The sequence below is a fragment of the Microcaecilia unicolor genome, chromosome 3 (assembly GCF_901765095.1).
Source record: "Microcaecilia unicolor chromosome 3, aMicUni1.1, whole genome shotgun sequence".
Taxonomy (NCBI): domain Eukaryota; kingdom Metazoa; phylum Chordata; class Amphibia; order Gymnophiona; family Siphonopidae; genus Microcaecilia; species Microcaecilia unicolor.
In genome coordinates, this window is record NC_044033.1 from 217,124,279 (window position 1) to 217,150,926 (window position 26,648).

General features: G+C 45.1%; 1 protein-coding gene across 3 annotated transcripts in view; it reads right to left on the bottom strand.

Annotated features, from left to right (window-relative positions):
* Nucleotides 1-26,238, bottom strand: part of LOC115466315 (histo-blood group ABO system transferase 1-like) — a 70,156-nt gene extending 43,918 nt beyond the window's left edge. For all 3 annotated transcript variants that reach the window (XR_003941531.1, XR_003941530.1, XM_030197486.1), the window contains exons 1-2: nucleotides 26,003-26,238; nucleotides 3,613-3,699 (exon numbers count right to left, since the gene is read on the bottom strand). Coding sequence is in view for 1 of the 3 variants with exons in the window: in XM_030197486.1 (XP_030053346.1) it covers nucleotides 3,613-3,692 (80 nt within the window). In the remaining 2 variants the exon portion in view is untranslated. The remainder of the gene's footprint in view (nucleotides 1-3,612; nucleotides 3,700-26,002) is intronic.
* Between the last annotated feature and the right edge of the window lie 410 nt (nucleotides 26,239-26,648).

Consider the following 26,648-nt stretch of genomic DNA (forward strand, 5'->3'; position numbering starts at 1 on the left):
CAGACTCACCGGTCTATAATTTCCCGGATCTCCTCTGGAACCTTTTTAAAATTCGGAGTTACATTGGCCACCCTTCACTCTTCCGGTACCACGCTTGATTTTAAGGATAAATTACATATTACTAACAATAACTCTGCAAGTTCATTTTTCAGTTCTATCAGTACTCTGGGATGAATACCATCCGGTCCAGGAGATTTTCTACTCATCATTTTGTAGAACTGCCCCATTACATCCTCCAGGTTTACAGAGAATTCATTTGTTAGCTTTGAATACCATTTCTGGCACCGGTATCCCACCCAAACCTTCCTCGGTGAAGACCGAAGCAAAGAATTCATTTAATCTCTCCGCTACAGCTTTGTCTTCCCTGATCGCCCCTTTTACTCCTCGGTCATGTACCGAATGGCATATTTTACTATTTGTCCGAATAAGAATAATGAAAAATATTGTTCATCTGAATAAGAATACCAAATACGAATAATGGGCATTTAGTTGAGTTTTAACATAACGAATAATAAAAGAAGCAAAGTGAAATCAGAGATCAAGTGTTTATTTCAGTAGGATTTAGCACAGTAGAGCCTCGGATTATTCATATTCAAATTTAAATCACTATTCGGCTGAATATGAATAGTCCCCTCAATATTCAGCCAGCGGCGGTCAGTGTTTTTTAAAATGCTGCTCGTCACCGGCTAAATTATCCCCCAATATTCAGTGCTGGGCCATTTCCAGGAACTGGACTTGAAGATTGGGGGATATTTTTGGGCGGGCATGCTGCTGGAGCATATGCGGGCCTGGCTGATAGTCAGCCGAGCCTGCATAAGAGAGTTATGCAGGCCCTGGCTGAATATTGGGCCAGGACCCACATTAAAAAAATTTGTTTTCCCCCTCCCGCAGCCCCCAACAACAGCCCCCCAGGGCACCCTCTCTCCAACAACATCCCCGCTCTACTCTGCCCTGCCCCACACCCCTTACGGGCTGAGCCCCCCAACAACATCCACCTCAGCAGCAGCCCTATCCCACCTCCACCTCCCGGTCAGGATAGGACCCTCCCTTGGGGACCACCTGATCTCCCTGGTGGTCCACCGGGGCAATAGAAGCAGAAGTATATCCCCCTTGCTCCAGCCTATAGTAGTAACTTCTTGAAAATGGCTGCCACAACGTCTTCCCAGGGCCTTCGATAGATAGTCAAAGAATGCATCATCTTAACTTTTTATTTACATAAGAACATAAGGGTAGCCATACTGCGTCAGACCAATGGTCCATCTAGCCCAGTATCCTGTTTTCCAAACAGTGGACAAGCCAGGTCACAAGTACCTGGCAGAAACCAAATTGTGCTAGCATTCCATGTAGAACCCCAAAGAATAGCAAGATTCTGGAATCCTGAAGAGTAACAAGACCATATAGAACCCCAGCAAGATTCTGGAATCCTAAAGAGTGACAAGATTCCATGCAGAATCTCAAAGAGTAGCAACATTCCATACTACAAATCCCAGGGCAAGCAGTTGCTTCCCATGTCTACCTCAATAGCAGACTATGGACTTTTCCTCCAGGAATTTGTCCAAACCTTTTTTAAACCCAGATAAGCTAACCGCTGTTACCACATCCTCCTTCTGTTCATTACTTCTAGATTGTCACAGGCTGATACTCAGACACCCGTGGTAAAGTCAACAGAGCAGAACCCATACCGCTGGAACAGTGCAGGAAACTAGCTTGCCAATGCTCAAAGGAAATAGTATTGATATTATACGCATGCTGTAAAAGAGAAAGCAACAGAGGAAACATGCCTGGCGCATGCACAGAAGAGTTTTGCAGTAAGCTCAGCAGTGTTGCCAGTTACCCGGTCCCCAAACCCACCCAAAAAGTTCACACCCCGCCCCCGCCGTCATCAACCCCACCCCCGCCATCATCAATCCCGCCTCCGCTGTCATCAACCCCCCCCGTCATCAACCCCACCTCCTCCGTCATCAACCCCACCCAAAACATCATCAAACCCCGCCCAAAACGTCATTAGCCCTGCCCCCCGCGGCCCGAAAAACCACACAAAAAACAGCAGAAAACCCCAAAAAATAGCCCAAAAAACCGCAACCCGCAGCGGATAAAAATTTCCAGCAGCAGGTCGCGGAAAACCGCCCACTTGGGCGGGAAAACCGCCCACCTGGCAACCGTGAAGCTCAGTTCTTGTGAGCATACACCAGGCAAACCCAAAAGCAAAGGACACAATAGTGCTTGTTTTCTGCGCCTTTAAATATAAACTTATCAATTTTTTTTTTTAATTTGGAAAGCATATATTTAAGTTCAGGAAACAGGTGCCAATGTGTGCTTTCACTTTCAGGTTTGCTCAGACTCGGGCACATTTATTTCTTAGTACCAGCGCTTACAGGCTTGCATGGGCTTTCTTCCATTTCAAAAAGAAATCAAAACCAGCAGTTATTTATTTATTTGTTACATTTGTATCCCACATTTTCCCACCTATTCGCAGGTTCAATGTGGCTTACATAGTACCAGAGAGGCGAATGCAGACTCCAGTGTAAACAAATACATAGTGAAGTTGTGGTAAGATAATGTTCATGTGGTATAGCCACATAAGGGAATTGTACTCAGAAGGTTGTGTTATGTCCATTTCTGGGGGGGGGGTTTTGGTGCAGAGATCAGGCATTTATGTTGGATCGGTAGGTTATGCCTTTTTAAACAGGTAAGTTTTAAGTGATCTCCGGAAGTGTAGATGGTCGTACGTGGTTTTCAAGGCTTTTGGCAGTGCGTTCCACAGTTGCGTGCTTATATAGGAAAAACTGGATGCGTAAGTTGATTTGTATTTGAGTCCTTTGCAGCTTGGGTAGTGCAAGTTTAGGTACGTTCGTGATGATTGAAATGTGTTTCTGGTTGTGCGCTGTTCTCTAAGCATTGGAAGGGAATAGGAAATGACCTCATTGACCCGTTTGACTACATTTGTGCTAATCTTTTGCACGCACATTTGGGGTCTTTTACTAAGGCGCGCTCACGTTTTTGGCGCACGCTACAGTTGTAGGTGCGCTAAACGTTAGAGATACCAATGCATTCCTATGGGCGTCTCTAATGTTTAGCATGCCCACAATTTTAGCGCACGCTAAAAGCGTGAGCGCTCCTTACTAAAAAACACCCATTGTGTCCTGCATTAGATTCCTCCAAACATTCTACGCTCACTAATGCCGGTGTTAGTCCGGCCCTAATCGCCCCTAGCACCGGTGTTACGTTTTCTGCATCAGCCCATCAGAATGAAAGAAATAATTAACAAACTTATTAAGAGATAGAAAAAAAAAGAACATTAAGCTAAAGATAAGAGAATTAAAAACATGGAAAGGTTGAAAGTTGGGAGGAAATAATACAGAAAGATATCAGCTCTTTATGAGCTTAGGCAAGTCATTTCACCCTCAAGTACAATATAAATTGTAAGCTCTTTGGGCCAGGGAAATAACTGATGTACCCCACTGAGCTCAGCTTTGCAAATAGCAATAAAATCCAAATCCAACAGAACAGAAGTGGTGATGAATGAGGGTAATGGGCTATGCGACTGACTGAATGAATTGATTAGTGTAAATGGAGACACCCCCCCCCCCCCCCAAGCATAATTGTACCTACTTTGAGAGTAAAAATCCAATCAGGGTCCCCAGGATCAGCATAAAACATGAGAAGTACACCCTGGCTTTTTTATTCAACATCTTGAATCTGTAAATAAAGAATTCTTTCACATTAGGTTAAAAAACCTCAACTACAAGATGGCATTCAGAAGGCAATTTTCAAATAGTCAATGTAGTAGCACAGTATTTAGTGCTTTTAATCTATACATTTTATTTTAATTTTCAAAGAGAAGCCACTCAGGTATTTGCTCTTTGAATATTGGCATTAAGTCTACACCATAACATGGCCCACATACTTTGCACTGAAAATCAGCATAAAGTTTGCAACATAAAATGGCCCACAGACTTTGCACTGAAAATTAGCATAATGTTTGCTCCATAAAATGGTTTACATACTTTGCACTGAAAATCAGCATAAAGTCTGCACCATAAAATGGCCCACATACTTTGCACTGAAAACGAGCATAAAGTTTGCACCATAAAATGGTTCATATACTTTGCACTGAAAATTAGTATAATGTCAGCACTATAAAATGGCTCACACATTTTGCACTGAAAATCAGCATAAAGTTTGCAACATAAAATGGTTCACATACTTTGCACTGAAAATCAGCATAAAACTTGGCACCATAACATGGCCCACATACTTTGCACCTGCTAATTTATGCAATCAACTAAGGAAATATCATGTACATAGGATATTTTTCTCCCTGTCTTAAGCATGATCCAAGGAAGGCCTCTCTACAATCTAGCTAAAAGTATATGGAGGCACTTCTATAAACATGTGCCTAGATTTTTGTGCCACTTGCTTTACGTTCAGAAAAGTCCATGCTACTAGCAAATGATAAACTAAACACGGCAAGGTATGCTGTAACGTGGAGGGGCATAATCGAACTGCGCCGGCCATCTATATGGCCGGCGCCGCAAAGAGCGGTCCCGAACCGTATTATCGAAAAAGATGGCCGGCCATCTTTCATTTCAATAATACGGTTGGGGCCGGCCAAATGTCAGAGATGGCCGGGTTTGAGATGGCCGGCATCGGTTTTCGCCAATAATGGAAACCGATGCCGGCCATCTCAAACCCGGCCAAATTCAAGGCATTTGATCGTGGGAGGGGCCAGCATTTTTAGTGCACTGGTCCCCCTGACATGCCAGGACACCAACCGGGCACCCTAGGGGGCACTGCATTGGACTTCAAAAATTGCTCCCAGGTGCCTACCTCCCTTACCTTGTGTGCTGAGCCCCCCAAAACCCACTCCCCACAACTGTACACCACTACCATAGTACTTAGGAATGAAGGGGGGCACCTAGATGTGGGTACAGTGGGTTTTGTGGGGGGTTGGAAGGCTCCCATTTCTACCACAAGTGTAACAGGTAGGGGGGAGGATGGGCCTGGGTCCACCTGCCTGAAGTGCACTGCACCCACTAAAAACTGCTCCAGGGACCTGCATACTGGTTTCAGGGAGCTGGGTATGACATTTCAGGCTGGCATAGAGGCTGGCAAAAAAGGGTTTTTTAAAAACTTTTTTTGGGTGGGAGGGGGTTGGTGACCATTGGGGGAGAAAGGGGAGGTGATCCCCGATTCCCTTTGGTGGTCATTTGGTCAGTTGGGGCACCTTTTTGAAGCTTGGTCCTGAAAAAAAAGGGACCAAGTGAAGCCGGTGAAATGCTCATCAGGGCCTCCTGACCACGCCCCCATCCTGCCCCTTCCCACTTTCGCTACCCTACCGACACACCCCCTTGAAGTTTGGCCAGTTCCACGACGGAAAGCAGTTGGCGCCGGCCAAAATCGGCTTTCGATTATACCGATTTGGCCGGGTTCAGGAGATCGCCGGCCATCTCCCGATTTGTGTCGGAAGATAGCCGGCGATCTCCTTCAAAAATGAGCTGGATAGTAACATAGTAAATAACCTATACGGTCCATCCAGCCTGCCCAACAAGATAAACTCACTTTACATGGTATGTGCTACTTTAAATGTATACCCGAGTTTGATTTGTCCTTTCCATTCTCAGGGCACAGACCGTAGAAGTCTGCCCAGCACTCTTGTACTAAAAGTTCTGAAGCTAATGTCGAGGCTCCTTAAAGTTTACACTCAAGCCCATTCATATCTATTTAGTCACAATCAGTGCGTAGACCTTAGAAGTCTGCCCAGCTCCCGTTTTGTTTCCCAATTACTGGCGTCACCACCCAATCTTCGCTAAGATTCCATGGAACCATTCCTTCTAAACAGGATTCCTTTGTGTTTATTTCACGCATGTTTAAATTCCGTTACCGTTTTCATCTCCACCACCTCCCACAGGAGGGCATTCCACATATCCACCACCTTCTCCGTGAAAAAATACTTCCTGACATTAGTCCTGAGTCTGCCCCCTTTCAACCTCAATTCATGTCCTCTAGTTCTACCGCCTTCCCGTCTCCGAAAAAGGTTCATTTGCGGATTAATACCAAAACCCTTTTCCACACTCTTATCACCTCCCATCTTGATTATTGTAACCTACTACTCACCGGCCTCCCTCTTAGCCATCTCTTTCCTCTTCAATCAATCCAAAACTCTGCTGCGCGACTCATTCTCCGCCAAAGTCACTATGCCCACATTAGCCCTCTCCTTAAGTCACTTCACTGGCTCCCTATCCGTTTCCGTATTCTATTCAAACATCTCCTATTGACCTATAAGTGCATTCACTCTGCCGCTCCCCAGTACCTCTCCACTCTTGTCTCCCCCTACGTTCCCCCTTGAGTACTCCATTCTGTTGATAAATCTCTCTTGTCCGTCCCTTTCTCTTCTACTGCTAATTCAAGACTCCGTTCCTTTTATCTCGCTGCACCTCACGCCTCGAATAGACTTCCCGAGCCTGTACGTCCGGCCCCGTCCTTGGCCGTTTTCAAGTCCAGGCTCAAAACCCACCTCTTTACCACCGCTTTTGACTCCTAACTCTCTTACCCTGTCCTTTATCCTCACCTCTTTATTCCCTTACCCTTAATTGTTCTGTCTGTTTACCTGTCTTATCTAGATTGTAAGCTCTTTGAGCAGGGACTGACTTCTGTGTATGGTGTACAGCACTGCGTATGCCTTGTAGCGCTATAGAAATGATAAGTAGATAGATAATACCTTTCAAATATTTGAACGCCTGTATCATGAGTGGAGGAGTGGCCTAGTGGTTAGGGTGGTGGACTTTGGTCCTGGGGAACTGTTTAACTGAGTTTGATTCCCGGCACAGGCAGCTCCTTGTGATTCTAGGCAAGTCACTTAAACCCTCCATTGCCCTCCGCATAGAGCTTGCCATGAGTGGGAAAGCGCGGGGTACAAATGTAACAAAAATAAAATGTCACCCCTGTTTCTCCTTCCCTCCAAGGTATACATGTTCAGGTCAGCAATCCCATACCATTTTTGAAGCTTTTTTTTTGCACCACTTCCAGCCTTTTTACATCTTTAGCAAGATACGGCCTCCAAAACTGAACACAATACTCCAAGTGGGGTCTCACCAACGACTTGTAACGCGAGAAACTTCCTTTTCGATTGCTGGTCCACAGATTTGGAACGCTCTACCTGGTTATCTGAGACTGTGCAACAATTTAGAGCAGTTTGCCAAGGGTTTGAAAACCTGTTTGTAAAAGAAAGGGGTTGATACCTTCGTGACGGACTGAGTACGATCAGTGACTTTTGTTTGTCATTTTATGAATATGTATGTTTGGCGTTGTATGCCGCCTAGTTGTAGGGAGACTAGAAATTTTTAAATAAATAAATATACCCCCAGAGTCTATATATGGATCCCAGAGCTGAAAGCCCAAGATGCATGTGCAAATTAATTGTTTAACACGCTTAATCGCATCAATAACTGGGTACTAATAACCAATTATTGATGTTAATTGGCACATTAATATTTGCATGCACATCTGGCTGCACTCTATTCTATAAGGCAGTACGTCTACATTTATTTATTTTTGACATTTATATCCCACATTATCCCGAATATACTCGGGATAACGTGGCTAACAGTAAATAAACAACGGACAAGGTTTTCAAAACCATAAACAAAATATTAAATATAGACCTTTGATGGCCAGTTGCAATCTAAGATACTTCATCAATAGATAGAAACCTGGGTAACAGAGAGGAGGACCATAGTTGGTCAGCCGCAATACCAGGGTATTCAAATCACTGCTCAAAGCCCACCTCTTCAATGTCGCCTTCAGCACCTAACCACCATACCTCTATTCAGGAAATCTAGACTGCCCCAACTTGACATTTCGTCCTTTAGATTGTAAGCTCCTTTGAGCAGGGACTGTCCTTCTTTGTTAAACTGTACAGCGCTGCGTAACCCTAGTAGCGCTCTAGAAATGTTAAGTAGTAGTAGTAGTAGTAGTATGTGCCCTGAAAATGGCAGATACAAATCAAGGCCAGGTATACAGGTAAAGTAGCTCATATGAGTTTACCTTGTTGGGCAGACTGGATGGACCGTACAGGTCTTTCTCTGCCGTCATCTACTATGTTACTATTCTGCTTATTTTCGAACGAGAAGGCCGGCCATCTTCCGACACAAATCTGGAGATGGCCAGCCTTCTCCTAAGGCTGGCCAAATCGGTATAATCGAAAGCCGATTTTGGCTGGCTTCAACTGCTTTCCATCGCAGGGCCGGCCAAAGTTCAAGGGGGCGTGTCAGCAGTGTACCGAAGGCGGGACGGGGGCATGGTTAAGAGATGGCTGTCCTCGGCCGATAGTGGAAAAAAGAAGGCCAGCCCTGACAAGCATTTGGCTGACTTTACTTGGTCCCTTTTTGTTCACGACCAAGCCTCGAAAAGGTGCCTGAACTGACCAGATGACCACCGGAGGAAATCGGGGATCACCTCCCCTTACTCCCCCAATGGTCACCAACTCCCTCCCACCAAAAAAAAAAATTAAAACACACTTTTTTGCCAGGCTCTATGCCAGCCTCAAATGTCATACCCAGCTCCATCACAGCACTATGCAGGTCCCTGGAGCAGTTTTTAGTGGGTACTGCAGTGTACTTCAGGCAGGTGGACCCAGGCCCACCCCCTCTACCTGTTACACTTGTGGTGGTAAATGGGAGCCCTCCAAAACCCACCCAAAACCCACTGTGTCCACATCTAGGTGCCCTCCCGTTACCCTTTAAGGGCTATGGTAGTGTTGTACAGTTGTGGGTAGTGCAAGGTAAGGGAGCTATGTACCTGGGATCAATCTGTGAAGTCCACTGCAGTGCCCCCTAGGGTGCCCGGTTGGTGTCCTGGCATGTGAGGGGGACCAGTGCACTACAAATGCTGGCTCATCCCACGACCAAATGGCTTGGATTTGGCCGGGTTTGAGATGGCTGCCATTAGTTTCCATTATCGGCGAAAACCAATGGCGGCCATCTCTGACGCCGGCGATCTCTAAGGGTGGCCCAAATGTTGAGATTTGGCCGGCCCCGACCGTATTATCGGGTACGCCGCTTAACGGGGCCATCATTAGAGATGGCCGCCCTTATAGACGGGCACCCCCATTCGATTATGCCCCTCTCTGTTACTATGAGGAAGAATTCTTTGTGAGAAGGGATTTGACAGTCTCTTGAGTGGGTAACAGAAAGGAGGACCATAGTCGGTCTGCTGCAATACCAGCGTTCGGACTAGGCTGCTTGAAGTGAGATTGACCACTAGTGGCCTTAAGTTGCAGTACAGCCCCTCCTAATTTTAGTTACTTTTTGTTCGAAATACGTAGCTAATTGATTAGCAGAGGGAGTGGCTACAGTTACTGGTGTTAAGTTTCAGTCAATACAAGCTTATTAACAAGGTTAAACAGCGTATGGGTGTTTAAGTGGTTAGTAGAGGGTAGTAGAGGGTTTTAGTTTCTACAATCTTTTTCATATAATCCTTGATAGCTTTCCTCCAAAGCATTTTAATCTCGTCAGATTTATGTCTGGACCACTTCCTCTCTAATTTTCTATATTGCCTCTTCAGGAGGAGAATATACTGATTGTACCAGGGTAACACCCTATGGGTGAGTTTGATGGGAGTTATACTGTCCAGGGTAGAAGTACAAAGACTCATCCCAGTTACACCAGAAATCCTTGCTCTCCGTGCCTGGAAGTTTTGAACTATCAAAGATTCCAGACCAGAATTTTACAGGATCAATTCTGCCTCTCAATTTAAAAGAAGGAGAGGTAACAGTGGATTTGAAAAGATCTAGTAACTTCCCTCCAGTAAAGCGGGGTCTCTCAAGTAGAAATTTTCCATATGCATAGTTCTGTAAGCCAACAGATCCAGAAGATGACCCCTAATGTGGCAGGATTGGAAATGTGGCAAAAGGAATCGCTTTTCTCAAAATGGGCGTGGCTACAGGAGGAGTATGGATGTGTCAGGGGCGTTCCAAAAATTTGCACCCATTGCTACAGAATAATGGGTTGTTAGGAATGAAATTTATTAAAGATTTCATGGGATAACAAGGGACACTTAGCCTAACATAGGATTGTAAAATGGAAGACAGGGGAGCCAGGTTTCTCTGACATGATTACACAGTGATAAGCCACAGGATACAGGGCTTAGCTGGTTCCCCATTAATTCACTTTTGGATGTTAGTTTAAGTCATGTTATTTGAGTTGGATACTGAAAAACTCACCTTTTTGAGAAGAACCAGGGCTAAGTTTGCATTCATGTAAGCAATGTTTGCATTTCTACAGGGAGTATTTGCAGAGGTTCCTAGGCCTGGCTGACCCAGATCCTTGGGAAGGATATTCAGCCCAGAGTGCCCTAAGATAAGCTAATGAGACGGATGAATTGGACCAATAGAAGGTTCTGAAAAGGGGGATTGAACCCATTTGAAGTGACCAATGTTAAACTGACAAGATATCTGAATAAACTTTCCTCCCCTGGACTTTCCATAGAATTGTTTACTATCACATCATCGGATGCCCTAGGACACATAGACAAGGGTGGAGCCCCCATTGGAGTCCATCATCTGGGTTTATTATAAAAGATGAGGACCTGAATAATGGTGGTGGGTAGATGAAGGAAGAAAGTCTTATTGATTGATTTCCTTGCATCCACATCTCTCTACTTGCATCCAGAAAAACGGAGAAGCCCTTGTCCCTGTGTTATTTATTTATTTATTAGGATTTGTTTACCGCCTTTTTGAAGGAGTTCACTCAAGGCGGTGTACAGTAAGAAAAGAGCAAACATGAGCAATAGACAATTACAGCAGTAAAAATATTCAAAAACAGTAAGTATGGCATGGTATACTATTTACAATGCCAACACAATATGTAATAGAACATTATAATTGATAACGAAGGGTAAAGCAAAGATGTAACATATAGAAGCGTAGGAAAGTAGGAAGAGTTAGAAAGTAAGGTGATTGATTTAAAGGAAGTTGCACATGAGGTCAGAGAAATGGTTAAATATTACTGGCCTGAACTTTGTTATCATCTCAGAGTAAAAGGCTTGGTGAGTGGGAGGGTTAGCTATGCAAATAATCTTCATGCCTGAGAAACTGGTGTTAGGACTGACTATGCCAATCATTAACTAGTTTTGTAAGATCAATTAAAAGAAATTATGACTTTTTTCTGAACCAGCCATCAGGAGGCAGGATGCAGAAGAGGTCCCTGGCCTGGCCAGAGCAGGCAACCTCAGGAACAGCACACACATTCCTTCCACTGGTAAACACTAAGTCAGATGGACTTTTGTTTGTGTGGTGACTCTACAAGACCACTAGTCCTGAGCATTTTTATTTTGGATGACAAGGGCTACCAAAGGCGGCCCTTGCCCCAGAGCCTACTTTCAAATAGGGCCAGGCACATTGTGAAATAACTCAAAACCCTGCAAAATGACACCCGAAACCTATACTGAACCCTTACAAACACCATAACAGCCCTAACCCACCTTTGAAAAGACAGTGCTACAAATATTACACTGGGCCCTACAGCACTGTTTTCCTAGGTGGTCCTGGAGTACCCCCTTGCCATTCAGGTTTTCAGGCTATCCGCAATTAATTTTGCATGTAATGGAGGCAGTATATGCAAATCAATTTCATGCATATTTATTGTGGATAGCCTGAAAACCTGACTGCCCCCCTTGTACTCCAGACTAACTTGGGAAACACTGCCCTAAAACACCAAACTTAACACATCATAACAGCCCTAACCAACCTATGAAAAGACTGTGCTATATATATATATATATATATATATTACCCTGGGCTCTAGAGCACCAATATACCTACTATTATTTTTTTTTTAATTTATTGCATTTGTATCCCACATTTTCCCACCTATTTGCAGGCTCAATGTGGCTTACATAGTTTTGTTATGACATTGTCATACAGGATATCAGATACAATTAGTGATGTGCAAAGATTAAGTGAAGGGGAGAAAGAAGGAGAGTGTTAAGCGGGTAAGTATAGAAGGTAGGTTTTCATAACTGGGTGGTTGGTGAGGTGGATTAGTATGGTTATGGGTTCTCTTTGTATGCCTTGTTGAAGAAATATGTCTTCAGAGATTTGCGAAAGTTATTGGGAAAATGGAACAAGCTGCACCGTTACACATTCCTACACAAACAATACATGCTAGCAGAATCCTTCATCTCAGTCGCACATGCAGAACATGGACAGACCGTCATCTAATACAGAATAGGGAGCCACATGTAGACAAAAGTTGAAATAGAAACCTCTCTTCTCTGCCCAAGAAAGCTAGACTCACTGCAATATTGGTAAAAGAGAAACAGAAATTCATTTTCTTCTGTACTTTGCAAAATAAAAATAGAAAAAAGAAAAAAATGTATATTTTACAAAGCATGTACATCTCAGTCCTTACAAAGTATTACGGAGCTTGCAAGATATTGTACTGTGATTCTTGTAAACCAAGTGCATGACCCTGCATTTCTGAGCATTAAATCTTAGTTGCCAATTATCGGATCATTCTTCAAGTTTTGCTAGATCCTTCCTCATGTCATAATAAGCATAAAGAACCTTAAATATATTTTGCCGATTGCCACTGGGTACACATCAGCACTACAAAAATAAACATTTTTTTGTAGCACCGGTTATGACGACATGCTGGGGATGGGAACTACCATTGGACTTTTGTGGTTGCCTGGCGGTACTTCCTTGTTAGCGAGCAGTAAGCCCACATTGGGCTTACCACCATTTTGTAAAAGGGCCCCTAACATTTTAGGTGCGCTAATACTAGAAGCATAGTAACATAGTAAGTGACAGCAGAAAAAGACCTGTACGATCCATTCCAGTCTGCCCAACAAGATAAACTCATATGTGCTACTTTATATGTATATCTGACCTTGATTTGTATCTGCCATTTTCAAGGCACAGACCGTAGAAGTCTGCCCAGCACTAGCCCCATCTCCCAACCACTGGTGCTGCCACCCAATCTCCGCTAAGCTTCTGAGGATCCATTCCTTCTGAACAGGATTCCTTTATGTTTATCCCACACTTTTTTGAATTCCGTTACCGTTTTCATCTCCACCACCTTTCTCGGGAGGGCATTCCAAGTATTCACCACTCTCTCCGTGAAAAAATACTTCCTGACATTTTTCTTGAGTTTGCCCCCCTTCAACTTCATTTCATGTCCTGTAGTTCTACCATCTTCCCGTCTCCGGAAAAGGTTCATTTGCGGATTAACACTCATATATTCCTTTGCTTGTCTCTAGCATTAGCTCAAACGCAGCTATAGTGCGGCTTAGTAAACAGGGCCCTTAATAGCATAGTAAACTGGCTATCTATGTCAACCCCCAATATCCGAGATGATTCCTCAAGCTTAACTCTAACATCTCCTAACTATAAAAAAAGGGGTAATTAAGCTGCTGCGTCTACACACACCCAATGTGTGAAAAAATGGAGTTAGGGGGTTGTTGATGCAGTCTTCAATACATACTTGAGTTTGATTCAGTCTTAGGTAGTTTGGTGTTTGGTGTCCCTCACTAGGTGATTAATAAGGCGATAAGGGTTTTTTTTTTAATCAATCGTTTTTTTCACTCACTGTGAGTTTTTGCGATTGATTGGTTTTTCTCCCTTTTCCCTTTATGGAACCAATGATATGAACGGACTCCTATATAGATAGGGGCTTCTTGATACACTGGTATTTCCCCTTTCTGGAGATTTGAGGTTCCGATTTGTTTAATAATATATCAGATGAGAGACACCCGCAAACTAATAAGTTCAAACTTTCTAGGTAGATAGAATTGTTACTGAACAGCTACCATGCGGCTCTTGCGGTAATTTCAATTTTGCCGTGGTCTGATACGCATGTCCAAAAAAAAAAAAATTTTATTTTCCGCTGCACGTATTGGACGCGCGCCAAGTGGCATTTGGTGCGCATAGGTCATTACCACCCGGTTACTGCGTGAGACTTTACTGCTAGGTCAATGGCTGGTGGTAATGTCTCAGAACCAAAATGGATGCGCGGCAATGTTCATTTTGCCGCAGGTCTATTTTTGTCAAAAATAAAAAAAGGCCTTTTTTTACAGATGTGCTGAAAAATGATTCTGCGCTAGCCCCAAACCCACGCCTACACTACCGCAGGCCATTTTACATTGCACCTTAGTAAAAGGACTCCTACATTTGTTTATATTCAATTTTAGCCTGTGGGAGGAAACCTCTGACTCAATCAAGTTCAAATAATTAAGCAGAGCACCAGTGTCATTCCTGCCGATCGCTAATAACAGAAAAAACACCGTTATATCATCTGTATATATAAATGCGTTAATTTCATCCAGGTCCTCTGCCAGTGGTTGTAGCAGTAAATTAAACAGGGTTGGAGAAAGCGGCGAACCCTGAGGCACAGCACAAGGCAGCTTCCAAAATTTAGGTAATATTTATTTTTATTTTTTGGAATTTATTAATTGCCTTGATGAAGAGATTCACCCAAGGCGGTGTACACCAGGCCCCCTCCCTGCCCATCTTCAAATCTCTGCTTAAAGCCCACCTCTTCAATGTCGCCTTCGGCACCTAACCTCTACACCTCTGCCCAGGAAACCTAGACTGCCCAACTTGACATTTCGTTACTTAGATTGTAAGCTCCTTTGAGCAGAGACCGTCCTTCTTTGTTTATTTTGTACAGCGCTGCGTAACCCTAGTAGTAGTAGTAGTACAGTAGTTTAACATAAAACTTATGATTTTGTTAACAGCATAACAATAGTAAAATAACCAAGAATAAACATAAATACAATAAATGAGGTAAACTTGAAAACAGTAAATTGAAACCTAATAATAGAACTACTGTGAAAAGTATCCAAAATATACACATTTAACAGCACTGGAATTCAAATACCAGAGATATAATACAATGTTAGCATAATAATAATGATACACCTAATAAGCAGCATTAGAACATTCAACTAACTACTACTACTACTACTACTTAACATTTCTAGAGCGCTACTAGGGTTACGCAGCGCTGTACAATTTAACAAAGAGAGACAGTCCCTGCTCAAAGAGCTTACAATCTAATAGACAAGTGACCGGTCGGTCCGATAGGGGCAGTTAAATTGGGGCAGTCTGGATTCACTGAACGGTAAGGGTTAGGTGCCGAACGCAGCATTGAAGAGGTGGGCTTTAAGCAAAGACTTGAAGACGGGCAGGGAGGGGGCTTGGCGTAAGGGCTCAGGAAGGTTGTTCCAAGCATAGGGTGAGGCGAGGCAGAATGAGCGGAGCCTGGAGTTGGCGGTGGTGGAGAAGGGTACTGAGAGGAGGGATTTATCCTGTGAACGGAGGTTACGGGCGGGAACGTAAGGGGAGATGAGGGTAGAAAGATAGTGAGGGGCAGCAGCCTGAGTGCATTTGTAGGTAAGAAGGAGAAGCTTGAATTGAATGCGGTATCTGATCGGAAGCCAGTGAAGTGACCTGAGGAGAGGGGTGATATGAGTATATCGGTTCTGGCGGAATATGAGACGTGCATTCAACTAACATGCTAAAGATTTTCTACAATACGACTTACCATATACCTGAGGGACCAAGAGCAGATATATGATGGGAACAAGATGCGTGGTACAGAATCAGTTGGAATAATTTATCCTGTGTCTCTATTGGTCAGAAAACCTTGGAACCAGGCTAAAAGAGACCCACAAATTCCTATCAACTCCAAAATGCTCAATAGCAATTCATGATCGACAAGGTCAAACACACTTGATAAATCAAACTGTTATGACCGAGCGACAAATAACTTTTCCCAAGCTCTATCAGTGAACTCACCACCGTCTCGGTACTAACCCCTGCCGGGAAACCAGACTGAAACCTGCCAAGCTCTGCCAGCTGAATTCATCTGCAGCCCACCAAACCCCAGTCAGAAAACCATGGCAGTCAGCAGCGGTGCAATGAGCAGCCAAACTCAATTCTCCTGCATGCTGAGTTCACACATGAGCTTTCGCTGGCTGGGCTTGGGGATTCCCACAAGCTGAGGGGTCATAAGCACATAAGTAATGCCATACTGGGAAAAGACCAAAGGCCCATCAAGCCCAGCATCCTGTCCCCGACAGCGGCCAATCCAGGTCAAGGGCACCTGGCAGCTTCCCAAATGTACAAACATTCTATACATGTTATTCCCGAAATTGTGGATTTTTCCAAGTCCATTTAGTAGCAGTCTATGGACTTGTCCTTTAGGAAACCGTCCAAACCCTTTTTAAACTCTGCCAAGCTAACCGCCTTTTACCAAGCTGCGGGAAATAGGCCCCTGCACTAGCGGCAGAGTCCATTTTTCCCGAGCACCCAGGGCCTTTTGTACTTCAGTGGCTAGAAAAGCCCTCAGATACACATGGCCATGCGGTAAGAGAACTCTTACCACGTGGACATGTGGCGGGGAGCCCTTACTGCCACCCATTCATTGAGGTGGCGATAAGGGCTCCCGCACTAACTGGGCAGTGCTGGGCGATGCCCTATTACCGCTGGGTTACCGACACACAAGCCATTTCCAGGGGTTTTCGTTTTCCCTCCGAAAATGGTGTGCACTCGGGGTGGGACTACCGCCGGCCAGTGGCGGGGCGGTGGGGGCGGTCCGCCCTGGGTGTCAATGGGTGGGGGGGTGCTTTGCTGGCGAGTCCCTACCAGCTCCATCCACCCGGCAGCTGTGTGGTGCGGCACCTCACGTCTGCGCTGCTGTAAGAGAAGAAAATCACCTCGTCGGCCCTTCCCTCATTCTGTCCCGCCCCCGAGGAAATAGGACGTTACATCAGAGGGTGGGATACAGTGAGGGAAGGGCCGACGAGGTGATTTTCTTCTTTTACAGCAGTGCAGAGTCGCGCGAGGCGCTGGGTGGACAGATCTGATAGACAGGTGGGGACTGGGTCGTGGGGGGGGTGCCGTGTCGCCATGTCACACGGGGGGGGGGGGGGGGGTGCGCGCAGCAGCGATCCGCCCTGGGTGGCAGTGAACCACAGAACGCCACAGCTGCCGGCGGCCGCATTGGGTCTACGATAGTCCCGGAAGAGTGATGGCCATAATGTAAAAGGGGCCCTAAGGTATTTAGGGGCATAGTTATCAATGTCAGCTACTGTTTTATGCAATGAAATACACCTTCCCAACTGCAAAGGTATTAAGTACAAATCCTTCTACGCATCCAACTTTTCCTTTGTGGGTAGACAGCTTTGGAATGCGCTACCAAGATCCATCCGAACAATCAACGGCCTTTTGCCCTTTAGAAAAGCTTTGAAGACCCATCTCTTCAAGAAAGCCTACCCTAATGATTCAACTTACTAAAGCCTGTCCACATGATTTTTACCGACGACTGTTATACATTGACTATGTTTCCCATAATCCTTTGCTATCCCATATCTATTCCTCTCCATCTCCCTACGCCTACCTCCTAATGCTCATTTCATTTACGACTTTGTAATTCTTTATATTGTTACTATGTAAGCCGCATTGAGCCTGCCATGTGCAGGAAAGCGCAGGGTACAAATGTAATAAATAATAATAATCAGACCTAGTACTAATTACCTGGACTAACAGTAAAATAACCTAGCTCAACATAAGCCCTCATTGATAACCAGTGGCGTACCAAGGGCGGGGCGGTGGGGGCGGTCTGCCCCGGGTGCACGCCTTTGGGGGGGTGCAGAAAGCAACCGTGCAGCTCTCAGCTCCGCTGGTTCCCTGCTCCCTCTGCCCTGGAACAGGTTACTTCCTGTTCCGGGGCACAGGGAGCAGGGAACCAGCGGAACCGACAGCTGCGCAGCTGCTCCCAGCAGGTAAGAATGCACTTGGGGGGGGGTGTTGATGCGCTGAGGGGGGGGGGGGGGGTCGTGCTGTACCTGGGGGGGGGGGGGTGCGCAGCTGACCAAGGATCGCTACTGTTAATAACTTCCCTCCTTAGTGTTTAAATTTTATGGGGGAGGGGAAGAAGGTGGAAGACATGAGCGCTAACCCAACTTACTTGTTGTCTCACCCCAAAACTTCCTTCCAACTACACCTCTGGCCTAACCACGTTACATCTTACGAGCCTCAGATGGAAGCTGTCTTTGGCACGATGCAAGGTGAGTGTTAGCAGGAAATTTGAGAGAATAAGATCACTCTTCACACACCCTGGCTTAGCAGTGACGTCCATTACTGTAATGGCATGTGCAAAATGATCAAGTTTGAACATATTACCCCTGAGAGAAACCTTTACAAATTCTTAGCTTTATTATCTGTAAGAAATTAAAAAAAAAACAAGAACCTGCTCTTCCTGAATTCCTATTAGTTTTATTTAAGGAGTAAACCTAACCACACCCTCTCAAAATGACATTATATAATGTATCAGCCAGCGAGCCTTCTCTGGAATGCACTCCCTGAAATACTTTAGTCAAGGCAAGACTAACTTATAATGGAAGATGCAGTTTACTTGCTGGTCGCACATACTGTAGCAGGTCTTGCATATCCAGCCCTACCCTAGCTGACCTTTCTGACTTCTTGTGCAACGTTCTTTGAAGCAGTCCCCTTGTTTTCTAACTCCTATTAGTCTGTCTTATTTGTCTATATGTTCCACCTTTGTTTGCACCCTATGCTGTTTATTTAAATGTTTCATTGTATACTAGTAAAAAAGCCCCGTTTCTGATGCAAATGAAACGGGGGCTAGCAATGTTTTCTTCTGTGTGCATGTGGGAGTGTGTGTGTCCCTGCCCTCTGGCCTCTCTCCCCTCCCCCCTCTGAGTCCTTCACTGTTACAGAGCCAGCGATTTGATTTCGTGCTCTGCTGTTTTCCTTCACTGACTGTGTTACAGAGAGGGCGGGGCAGACACTCATAGGGAAACCGGATATCTCGCCCCCTTCACACTTCCGGCTGGAGGTTTCATAGAACGTTGGTGTTGCTTTTTATATAGAGAGATTATTATGACAACATCAATAGCATACTGGGCAGACTTCTACAGTCTATGTCCTGATCGTGACTGAATAGATAGTAACATAGTAGATGACGGCAGAAAAAGACCTGCACGGTCCATCCAGTCTGCCCAACAAGATAAACTCATATGTGCTACTTTTTGTGTATAACTGACCTTGATTTGTATCTGCCATTTTCAGGGAACAGACCGTAGAAGTCTGCCCAGCACTAGCCCCCCCTCCCAACCACCAGCCCCGCCTCCCCCCACTGGCTCTGCCACCCAATCTCAGCTAAGCTTCTGAGGATCCATTCCTTCTGAACAGGATTCCTTTATGTTTATGTTTGAATTCCGTTACCGTTTTCATCTCCACCACCTCCCGCGGGAGGGAATTCCAAGTATCAACCACTCTCTCCGTGGAAAAATACTTCCTTACATTTTTCTTGAGTCTGCCCTCTTTCAATCTCGTTTCATGTCCTCTCATTCTACCGCCTTCCCATCTCCGGAAAAGGTTCGTTTGCGGATTAATACTTTCAAAAATGTGAACGTCTGTATCATATCCCTTCCTCTAGGGTATACGTGTTCAGGTCAGCAAGTCTCTCCTCATATATCTTGTAATGCAAATCCCATACCATTTTCGTAGCTTTCCTTTGCACTGCTTCAATTCTTTTTACATCCTTAGTAAGATACGGCCTCCCAAACTGAACACAATACTCCAGGTGGGGCCTCACCAACGACTTATATAGAGGCATTAAAACCTCTTTTCTTCTGCTGGTCACACCTCTCTCTATACAGCCTAGCAACCTTCTAGCTACAGCCACCGCCTTGTCACACTGTTTCGTTGCCTTCAGATCCTAAGATACTATCACCCCAAGAGCTCTCTCCCCGTCCGTACATATCAGACTCTCACCGCCTAACACATACGTCTCCCGTGGATTTCTACTCCCTAAGTTCATCACTTTGCATTTCTTCGCTTTGAATTTTAATTGCCAAACCTTAGACCATTCTTCTAGCTTCCACAGATTCTTTTTCATGTTTTCCACTCCCTCCAGGGTGTCCACTCTCTTACAAATCTTAGTATCATCCGCAAAAAGGCAAACTTTACCTTCTAACCCTTCGGCAATGTCACTCACAAATATATTGAACAGAATCGGCCCCAGCACCGATCCCTGAGGCATTCCACTACTCACCTTTCCCTCCTCCGAGCGAATTCCATTTACCACCACCCTCTGGCGTCTGTCCATGAACCAGTTCCTAATCCAGTTCACCATGTCGGGTCCTATCTTCAGTCCGTCAAATTTATTCAAGAGCCTCCTGTGGGATGAGCTGGAGTGTAAATTTTAAGGAACTTTGATGTTTATCTTGTTGGGCAGACTGGATGGACCATACAGGTCTTTATCTGCCGTCATTTACTGTGTTACTATCAGGTTTATTTTCGAAAGAGAAGGACGCCCATCTTTCGACACAATTCGCAAGATGGGCATCCTTCTCACAGGGTCACCCAAATCGGTATAATTGAAAGTTGATTTTGGGCGTCCTCAACTGCTTTCCGTCGCAGGGATGACCAAAGTTCCCGGGGGCGTGTCGGAGGCGTAGCTAAGGCGGGACTTGGGCGTGCCTAACACATGGGCGTCCTCGACCCATAATGGAAAAAAAGGGCGTCCATGACGAACACTTGGCCGACTTTACTTGGTCCGTTTTTTCTTACGACCAAGCCACAAAAAGGTGCCCGAACTGACCAGATGACCACTGCAGGGAATCGGGGATGACCTCCCCTTACTCTCCCAGTGGTCACTAACTCCCTCCCACCCACAAAAGTTTTTTTAAATATTTTTTGCCAGCCTCTATGCCAGCCTCATATATCATACCCAGCTCCATGACAGCAGTATGCAGGTCCCTGGAGCAGTTTTAGTGGGTGCAATGCACTTCAGGCAGGTGGACCCAGGCCCATTCCGCTCCCTACCTGTTACACTTGTGGTGGTAAATGTGAGCCCACCAGAAACCCACTGTACCCACATGTAGGTGCCCCCTTCAGGGCCGTGCCAACACGGTAAGCGCGGTAAGCGCCACAGGGGGGTGCCTGCCTTCAAGGGCGCCACGCCGTCGCGTTGTATTAAAAAAAAACCCTTACTCCTCCATTCCATCCCAGATTCCCCAGCGCTTTAAATTTACCTCGCTCCGCCTCCAACGTCTGCGCAGCGTCAGTGAAAGCGCTGCCTGTCTGACGTCTCTCCACCAGCCTTCCCTTTGCTCGTTCATTCCCTCTGTGTCCCGCCCTCAAGGAAATGACGTCAGAAGAGGGCGGGACACAGAGGGAATGAACGAGTGAAGGGAAGGCTGGTGGAGAGACGTTAGACAGGCAGCGCTTTCACTGACGCTGCGCAGACGTCGGAGGCGGAGCGAGGTAAATTTAAAGATCCGGGGGGAGGGGCGCACACCCGCCAACTGATAGTCTGCAGTGGGGTGCCAGAGACCCTAGGCACGGCCCTGCCCCCCTTCACCCATAAGGACTATGGTAGTGGTGTACAGTTGTGGGTAGTGGGTTTTGGGGGGCTCAGCACACAAGGTAAGGGAGCTATGTACCTGGGAGCTTTTTCTGAAGCCTACTGCAGTGCCCCTAGGGTGCCCAGTTGATGTCCTGGCATGTCAGGGGGACCAGTGCACTACGAATGCTGGCTCTTCCCGCGACCAAAGGGCTTGCATTTGGTCGTTTCTGAGATGGGCGTTCTTAGTTTCCATTATCACCGAAAATCAGAAACGACCAAGTCTAAGGACAACCATCTCTAGGGACGACCTAAATGTCAAGATTTGGGCGTCCCCGACTGTATTATTGAAACGAAAGATGGACGCCCATCTTGTTTCAATAATATGGGTTTCCCCGCCCCTTCGCCGGGACGTCCTGTGAAGACGTCCTCAGGAAAACTTGGGCACCCCTTTCAATTATGCCCCTCCACGTTACATACTATGCTGTACTGTTATCTGAATATTTTTTTTCTGCTGTAATTGTCTATTACCTATATTCGACTTATTCGTTGGGTGAATTTCTTACAAAAAATATTAATAAATCCCAAAGAAATAATTTGCTGCCTCAGACTCGTGTGCTTTATTTAATTTATTTATTTATTGCATTTGTATTCCATATTTCCCCACCATATGGCAGGTTCAATCTGGCTTACATATTGCTAAAAAGGCGGTTACAAAATTTAGATTTGTAGAAGTCTAGTACATAATACAGAAGTACAATAAATGCTTAGATTGATATATTTTAGCATATTGTGAGAGAGGTTAAATTGTTTTCCATTTCTGAACTTTTCGTGATGTATATTGGACAAAGGGGAGTCGGTTGATATTGTGTATCTGGATTTTCAAAAGGCGTTTGACAAGGTACCTCATGAAAGGCTACAGAGGAAATTGGAGGGTCATGGGATAGGAGGAAATGTCCTATTGTGGATTAAAAACTGGTTGAAGGATAGGAAACAGAGAGTGGGGTTAAATGGGCAGTATTCACAATGGAGAAGGGTAGTTAGTGGGGTTCCTCAGGGGTCCGTGCTAGGACCGCTGCTTTTTAATATATTTATAAATGATTTAGAGATGGGAGTAACTAGCGAGGTAATTAAATTTGCTGATGACACAAAGTTATTCAAAGTCGTTAAATCACGACAGGATTGTGAAAAATTACAAGAGGACATTACGAGACTGGGAGACTGGGCGGCTAAATGGCAGATGATGTTTAATGTGAGCAAGTGCAAGGTGATGCATGTGGGAAAAAAGAACCCGAATTATAGCTACGTCATGCAAGGTTCCACGTTAGGAGTTACGGACCAAGAAAGGGATCTGGGTGTCGTCGTCGATAACACACTGAAACCTTCTGCTCAGTGTGCTGCTGCGGCTAAGAAAGCGAATAGAATGTTGGGTATTATTAGGAAAGGTATGGAAAACAGGTGTGAGGATGTTATAATGCCGTTGTATCGCTCCATGGTGCGACCGCACCTTGAGTATTGTGTTCAATTCTGGTCGCCGCATCTCAAGAAAGATATAGTGGAATTGGAAAAGGTGCAGCGAAGGGCGACTAAAATGATAGCGGGGATGGGACGATTTCCCTATGAAGAAAGACTAAGGAGGCTAGGGCTATACAGCTTGGAGAAGAGACGGCTGAGGGGAGACATGATAGAGGTATATAAAATAATGAGTGGAGTGGAACAGGTGGATGTGAAGCTTCTGTTCACGCTTTCCAAAAATACTAGGACTAGGGGGCATGCGATGAAACTACAGTGTAGTAAATTTAAAACAAATCGGAGAAAATTTTTCTTCACCCAACGTGTAATTAAACTCTGGAATTCGTTGCCGGAGAAAGTGGTGAAGGCGGTTAGCTTAGCAGAGTTTAAAAAGGGGTTGGACGGTTTCCTAAAGGACAAGTCCATAAACCGCTACTAAACGGACTTGGAAAAATCCAAAATTCCAGGAATAATATGTGTAGAATGTTTGTACGTTTGGGAAGCTTGCCAGGTGCCCATGGCCTGGATTGGCCGCTGTCGTGGACAGGATGCTGGGCTCGATGGACCCTTGGAGGCATATTTTCAAAGTACTTAGCCTTCCAAAGTTCCATAGGTTTCTATGGAACTTTGGAAGGCTAAGTGCTTTGAAAATATGCCTCTTGGTCTTTTCCCAGTATGGCATTACTTATGTACTTATGTACTTATGGTGTGGGATTAGGCAGATCCAGGGGGGAAAGACTTCTTGAAAAGATGTGTTTTCAGTTTTTTTTCTGAATTGTAGGTAGTTTTTGTGAGTTTCAGGTCTTTGGGAAGTGAGTACCAAAGTTGTGTGCCTATAAACGAGAGGCTGGCGGCATGTGAAAAGTTCTATTTTTGACTCATGAGGAAGCTCGCATGATATTCACATGAAGAAAACTAATCTTCAATTGTGGATACCAGGCAGCCAGGCATTCACACTGAACAAGTGAATGCTGAGCATCCAAAGTCTTTTCCTCCTTAAAATAATATCTAATTTGAGAGAGATTCACTTGCTATTTGTATGCGTAGTATTTTATACCTTTGCAATTGGGGTAGTGAAGGGTTAGGTAGGTTCTTGCTGTTCTAGTCATGTTTCTTATTGGTAGATCGATATGCACTCTTGTATCCCACTGTTATCCAAAAACAGGTTTCGGTTCAAAGTGTCTTACAATTTTTACATTCTGGTTGAAAATTACAATGATGGTTTACAAATTTGGAAGCGGAAAGGACATCGGTAGCTACTTCTGATCTCTGGTATCGAGCAGGGCATAGCCAGACTTCGTCGGGAGGGGGGGTCCAGAGCCCGAGGTGAGGGGGCACACTTTAGCCCCCCCCCGGTGCTGCCGATTCCCCCCCCTGCCATTTTGACCTCCCCTCGTCACCACCTTTGACCCCCCCGGTGCCAACCCTTTCGACTCCCCTTCCAGACGCTGCCAACCCTCCCCCACCACCGCCGTCAGATACCTTTGCTGGCGGGGATCCCCTCTTCTCCGGCGCAGCCGCGTTGCTGATCTGCAAGGCTTCTGTTTCTGTGAGTCTGATGTCTGACTTTGGCTGGCAGGGGTTGGGGACCCCCGCCAGCAAAGCTACCCAACGGCGACGGTGGCAGCGGGGAAGGGATTGGCGGTGGGGGGGCCAGTGCCAAATCTACGGGGGCCCATGCCCCTGTGGCCCCACATAGCTATGCCCCTGGTATCGAGTTCCACCATTTGAAACCTAGGTAACTAAATCCAGCCATGTAGATAGACTTATAAGTTATAGGGCCCTTTTACTAAGCCGCGTAAACGTCCACGCACACCCAACATGCACCAAAATGGAGTTACCGCCTGGCTCTTGCGGCCATTTCATTTTTGACATGCGTCCAATACGCACGGATGTGCGCCAAGTGTCATTTGACGCGCATAGGTTATTACTGCCCAGTTACTGCATGAGTTTTTACATTTAGGTAATTTTGCCGCACATCCATTTTCAGCCAAAATTTTAAAAAGGCCTTTTTTTACAGGTGCACGCCCAAAACCTGCACCTGCACTACTGCAGCCCATTTTTCAGCACACCTTAGTAAGAGACTTGTAAGTTATTTTTTTTTATTTTGCTTGCACCTTTTTCAGTAGTAGCTCAAGGTGAGTTACATTCAGGTACATTGGATATTTCTCTGTTCTAGGAGGGCTCACAATCTAAGTTTGTACCTAAGGCAATGGAGGGTTAAGCAACTTACCCAAGATCACAAGGAGCAGCAGTGGGATTTGACCCGGCCACCTCTGGATTGCAAGACCAGTGCTCTAGCCACTAGGCGGCCACTCCTCCACTCTATGTTTCTACACTTGGGTAGGTGAAGAAGTAAGTAGCTTTTGGTTTCAGGGCTTGCGTTTCTTGGAGATAGTTTGATCATATCTAACAGATAATCTGGAGACATACCAAATAATATTTTGTAAATGATGGTGCCAGCTCTTTTGTGAGGCTGCCTCCACATACAGCTTCTGCAGCCTAGGTTAAAAATAAATTCGTTAATTAGGCTTCTAATTTCCATGTATTTCAAAGACCTGCTCATAGCTTCATTTGGGATGACTGTAATTTGGATTTTTATTTTATATTTTGGACTCTACGCCCTATCCCAACTCTTAGACAGTCTTTTCAGCTGACTGCGATATTGCCTGAGCTTCCCACATTGTCTCTACTCGCCTGTCTTAATTCAACTGTAAACCTTAAGAAACAGAGACTGACAATATTGTGTATTGCATACGTGTGTAGCTCTATACAAATGACTGGAATCCATAGCTTCCCCTGCATATTACATGTGCTCTCCATCTCTGCCCCATTTAAGGTTCTCTCCCCCCCCCCCCCTTACACACAAAACATTTAGATTTGGTTTCAGGGTTTAGTTTAGGATTAAGTTGGATTCAGATTTGAAGGGTACATAGTTTTCTTCCATGCTGTCATGCATTTCTGCTTTTAGGTTTTCTCCTCTTCAGCTTCTAGTCCTAAGAGAGGGAGGTCTGTCAGGTTTTGTTTTTTTTATTTAGTTCTTTGATTCTCTTCCCTTTCACTAAAATACCTTTTTCTTGATTTCATCATAATTTAACAAAAATAAGGCTTACCTTTCTTGTAGGAAACTCCTGAAGTTTGAACAGTTTGTGTCTCCACCTTGACTTCAGACAAATCTCCTACTATAACCCTCCCCTGCATCAAGGGAAAAAAATGTTGTTTGTTTTTTTCTTCTTTCTGGGTGAGTTTTTAACTACTCGCTTTCCAGTGTATTACTGGTTGCTTGTTCCTTTATTTTATTTTAGGAACATAGGACTAGAGATCGACACAGGGATAAAATTTGTTCCTGTCCCCAGACTGTCCCTGTGAGATCTATCTCCAACCCCACCCCACCCCCTCAGGCCCCATCTCTGTCCCCGCCCCATAGGTTCTGTCCCCGCCCCCGCCCCGTGGACTCAATTCTCATCTGCAGAAGCCTCGAACACATATGATTTTATATTTAAATCTTTTTATTAAAGTATAAAAAGGAATAATATGCTGTGCAACTGTTGTGTATAAATTACAAATAGGAAACAATAATAACAGCAGCTATAATAACCCTCCTTCCCACTACTACCTCAACAATAGCTGATTTCTACTACACCAAGGAATCCTAATTCATACTGTTAGAATGTCCAGGAGTATAAAATACAACCCATTCTGTATGCCCTAGAGGGGAGAAATATGCCCTGTGAAGCACTGTTATGATTTTTTCATCTG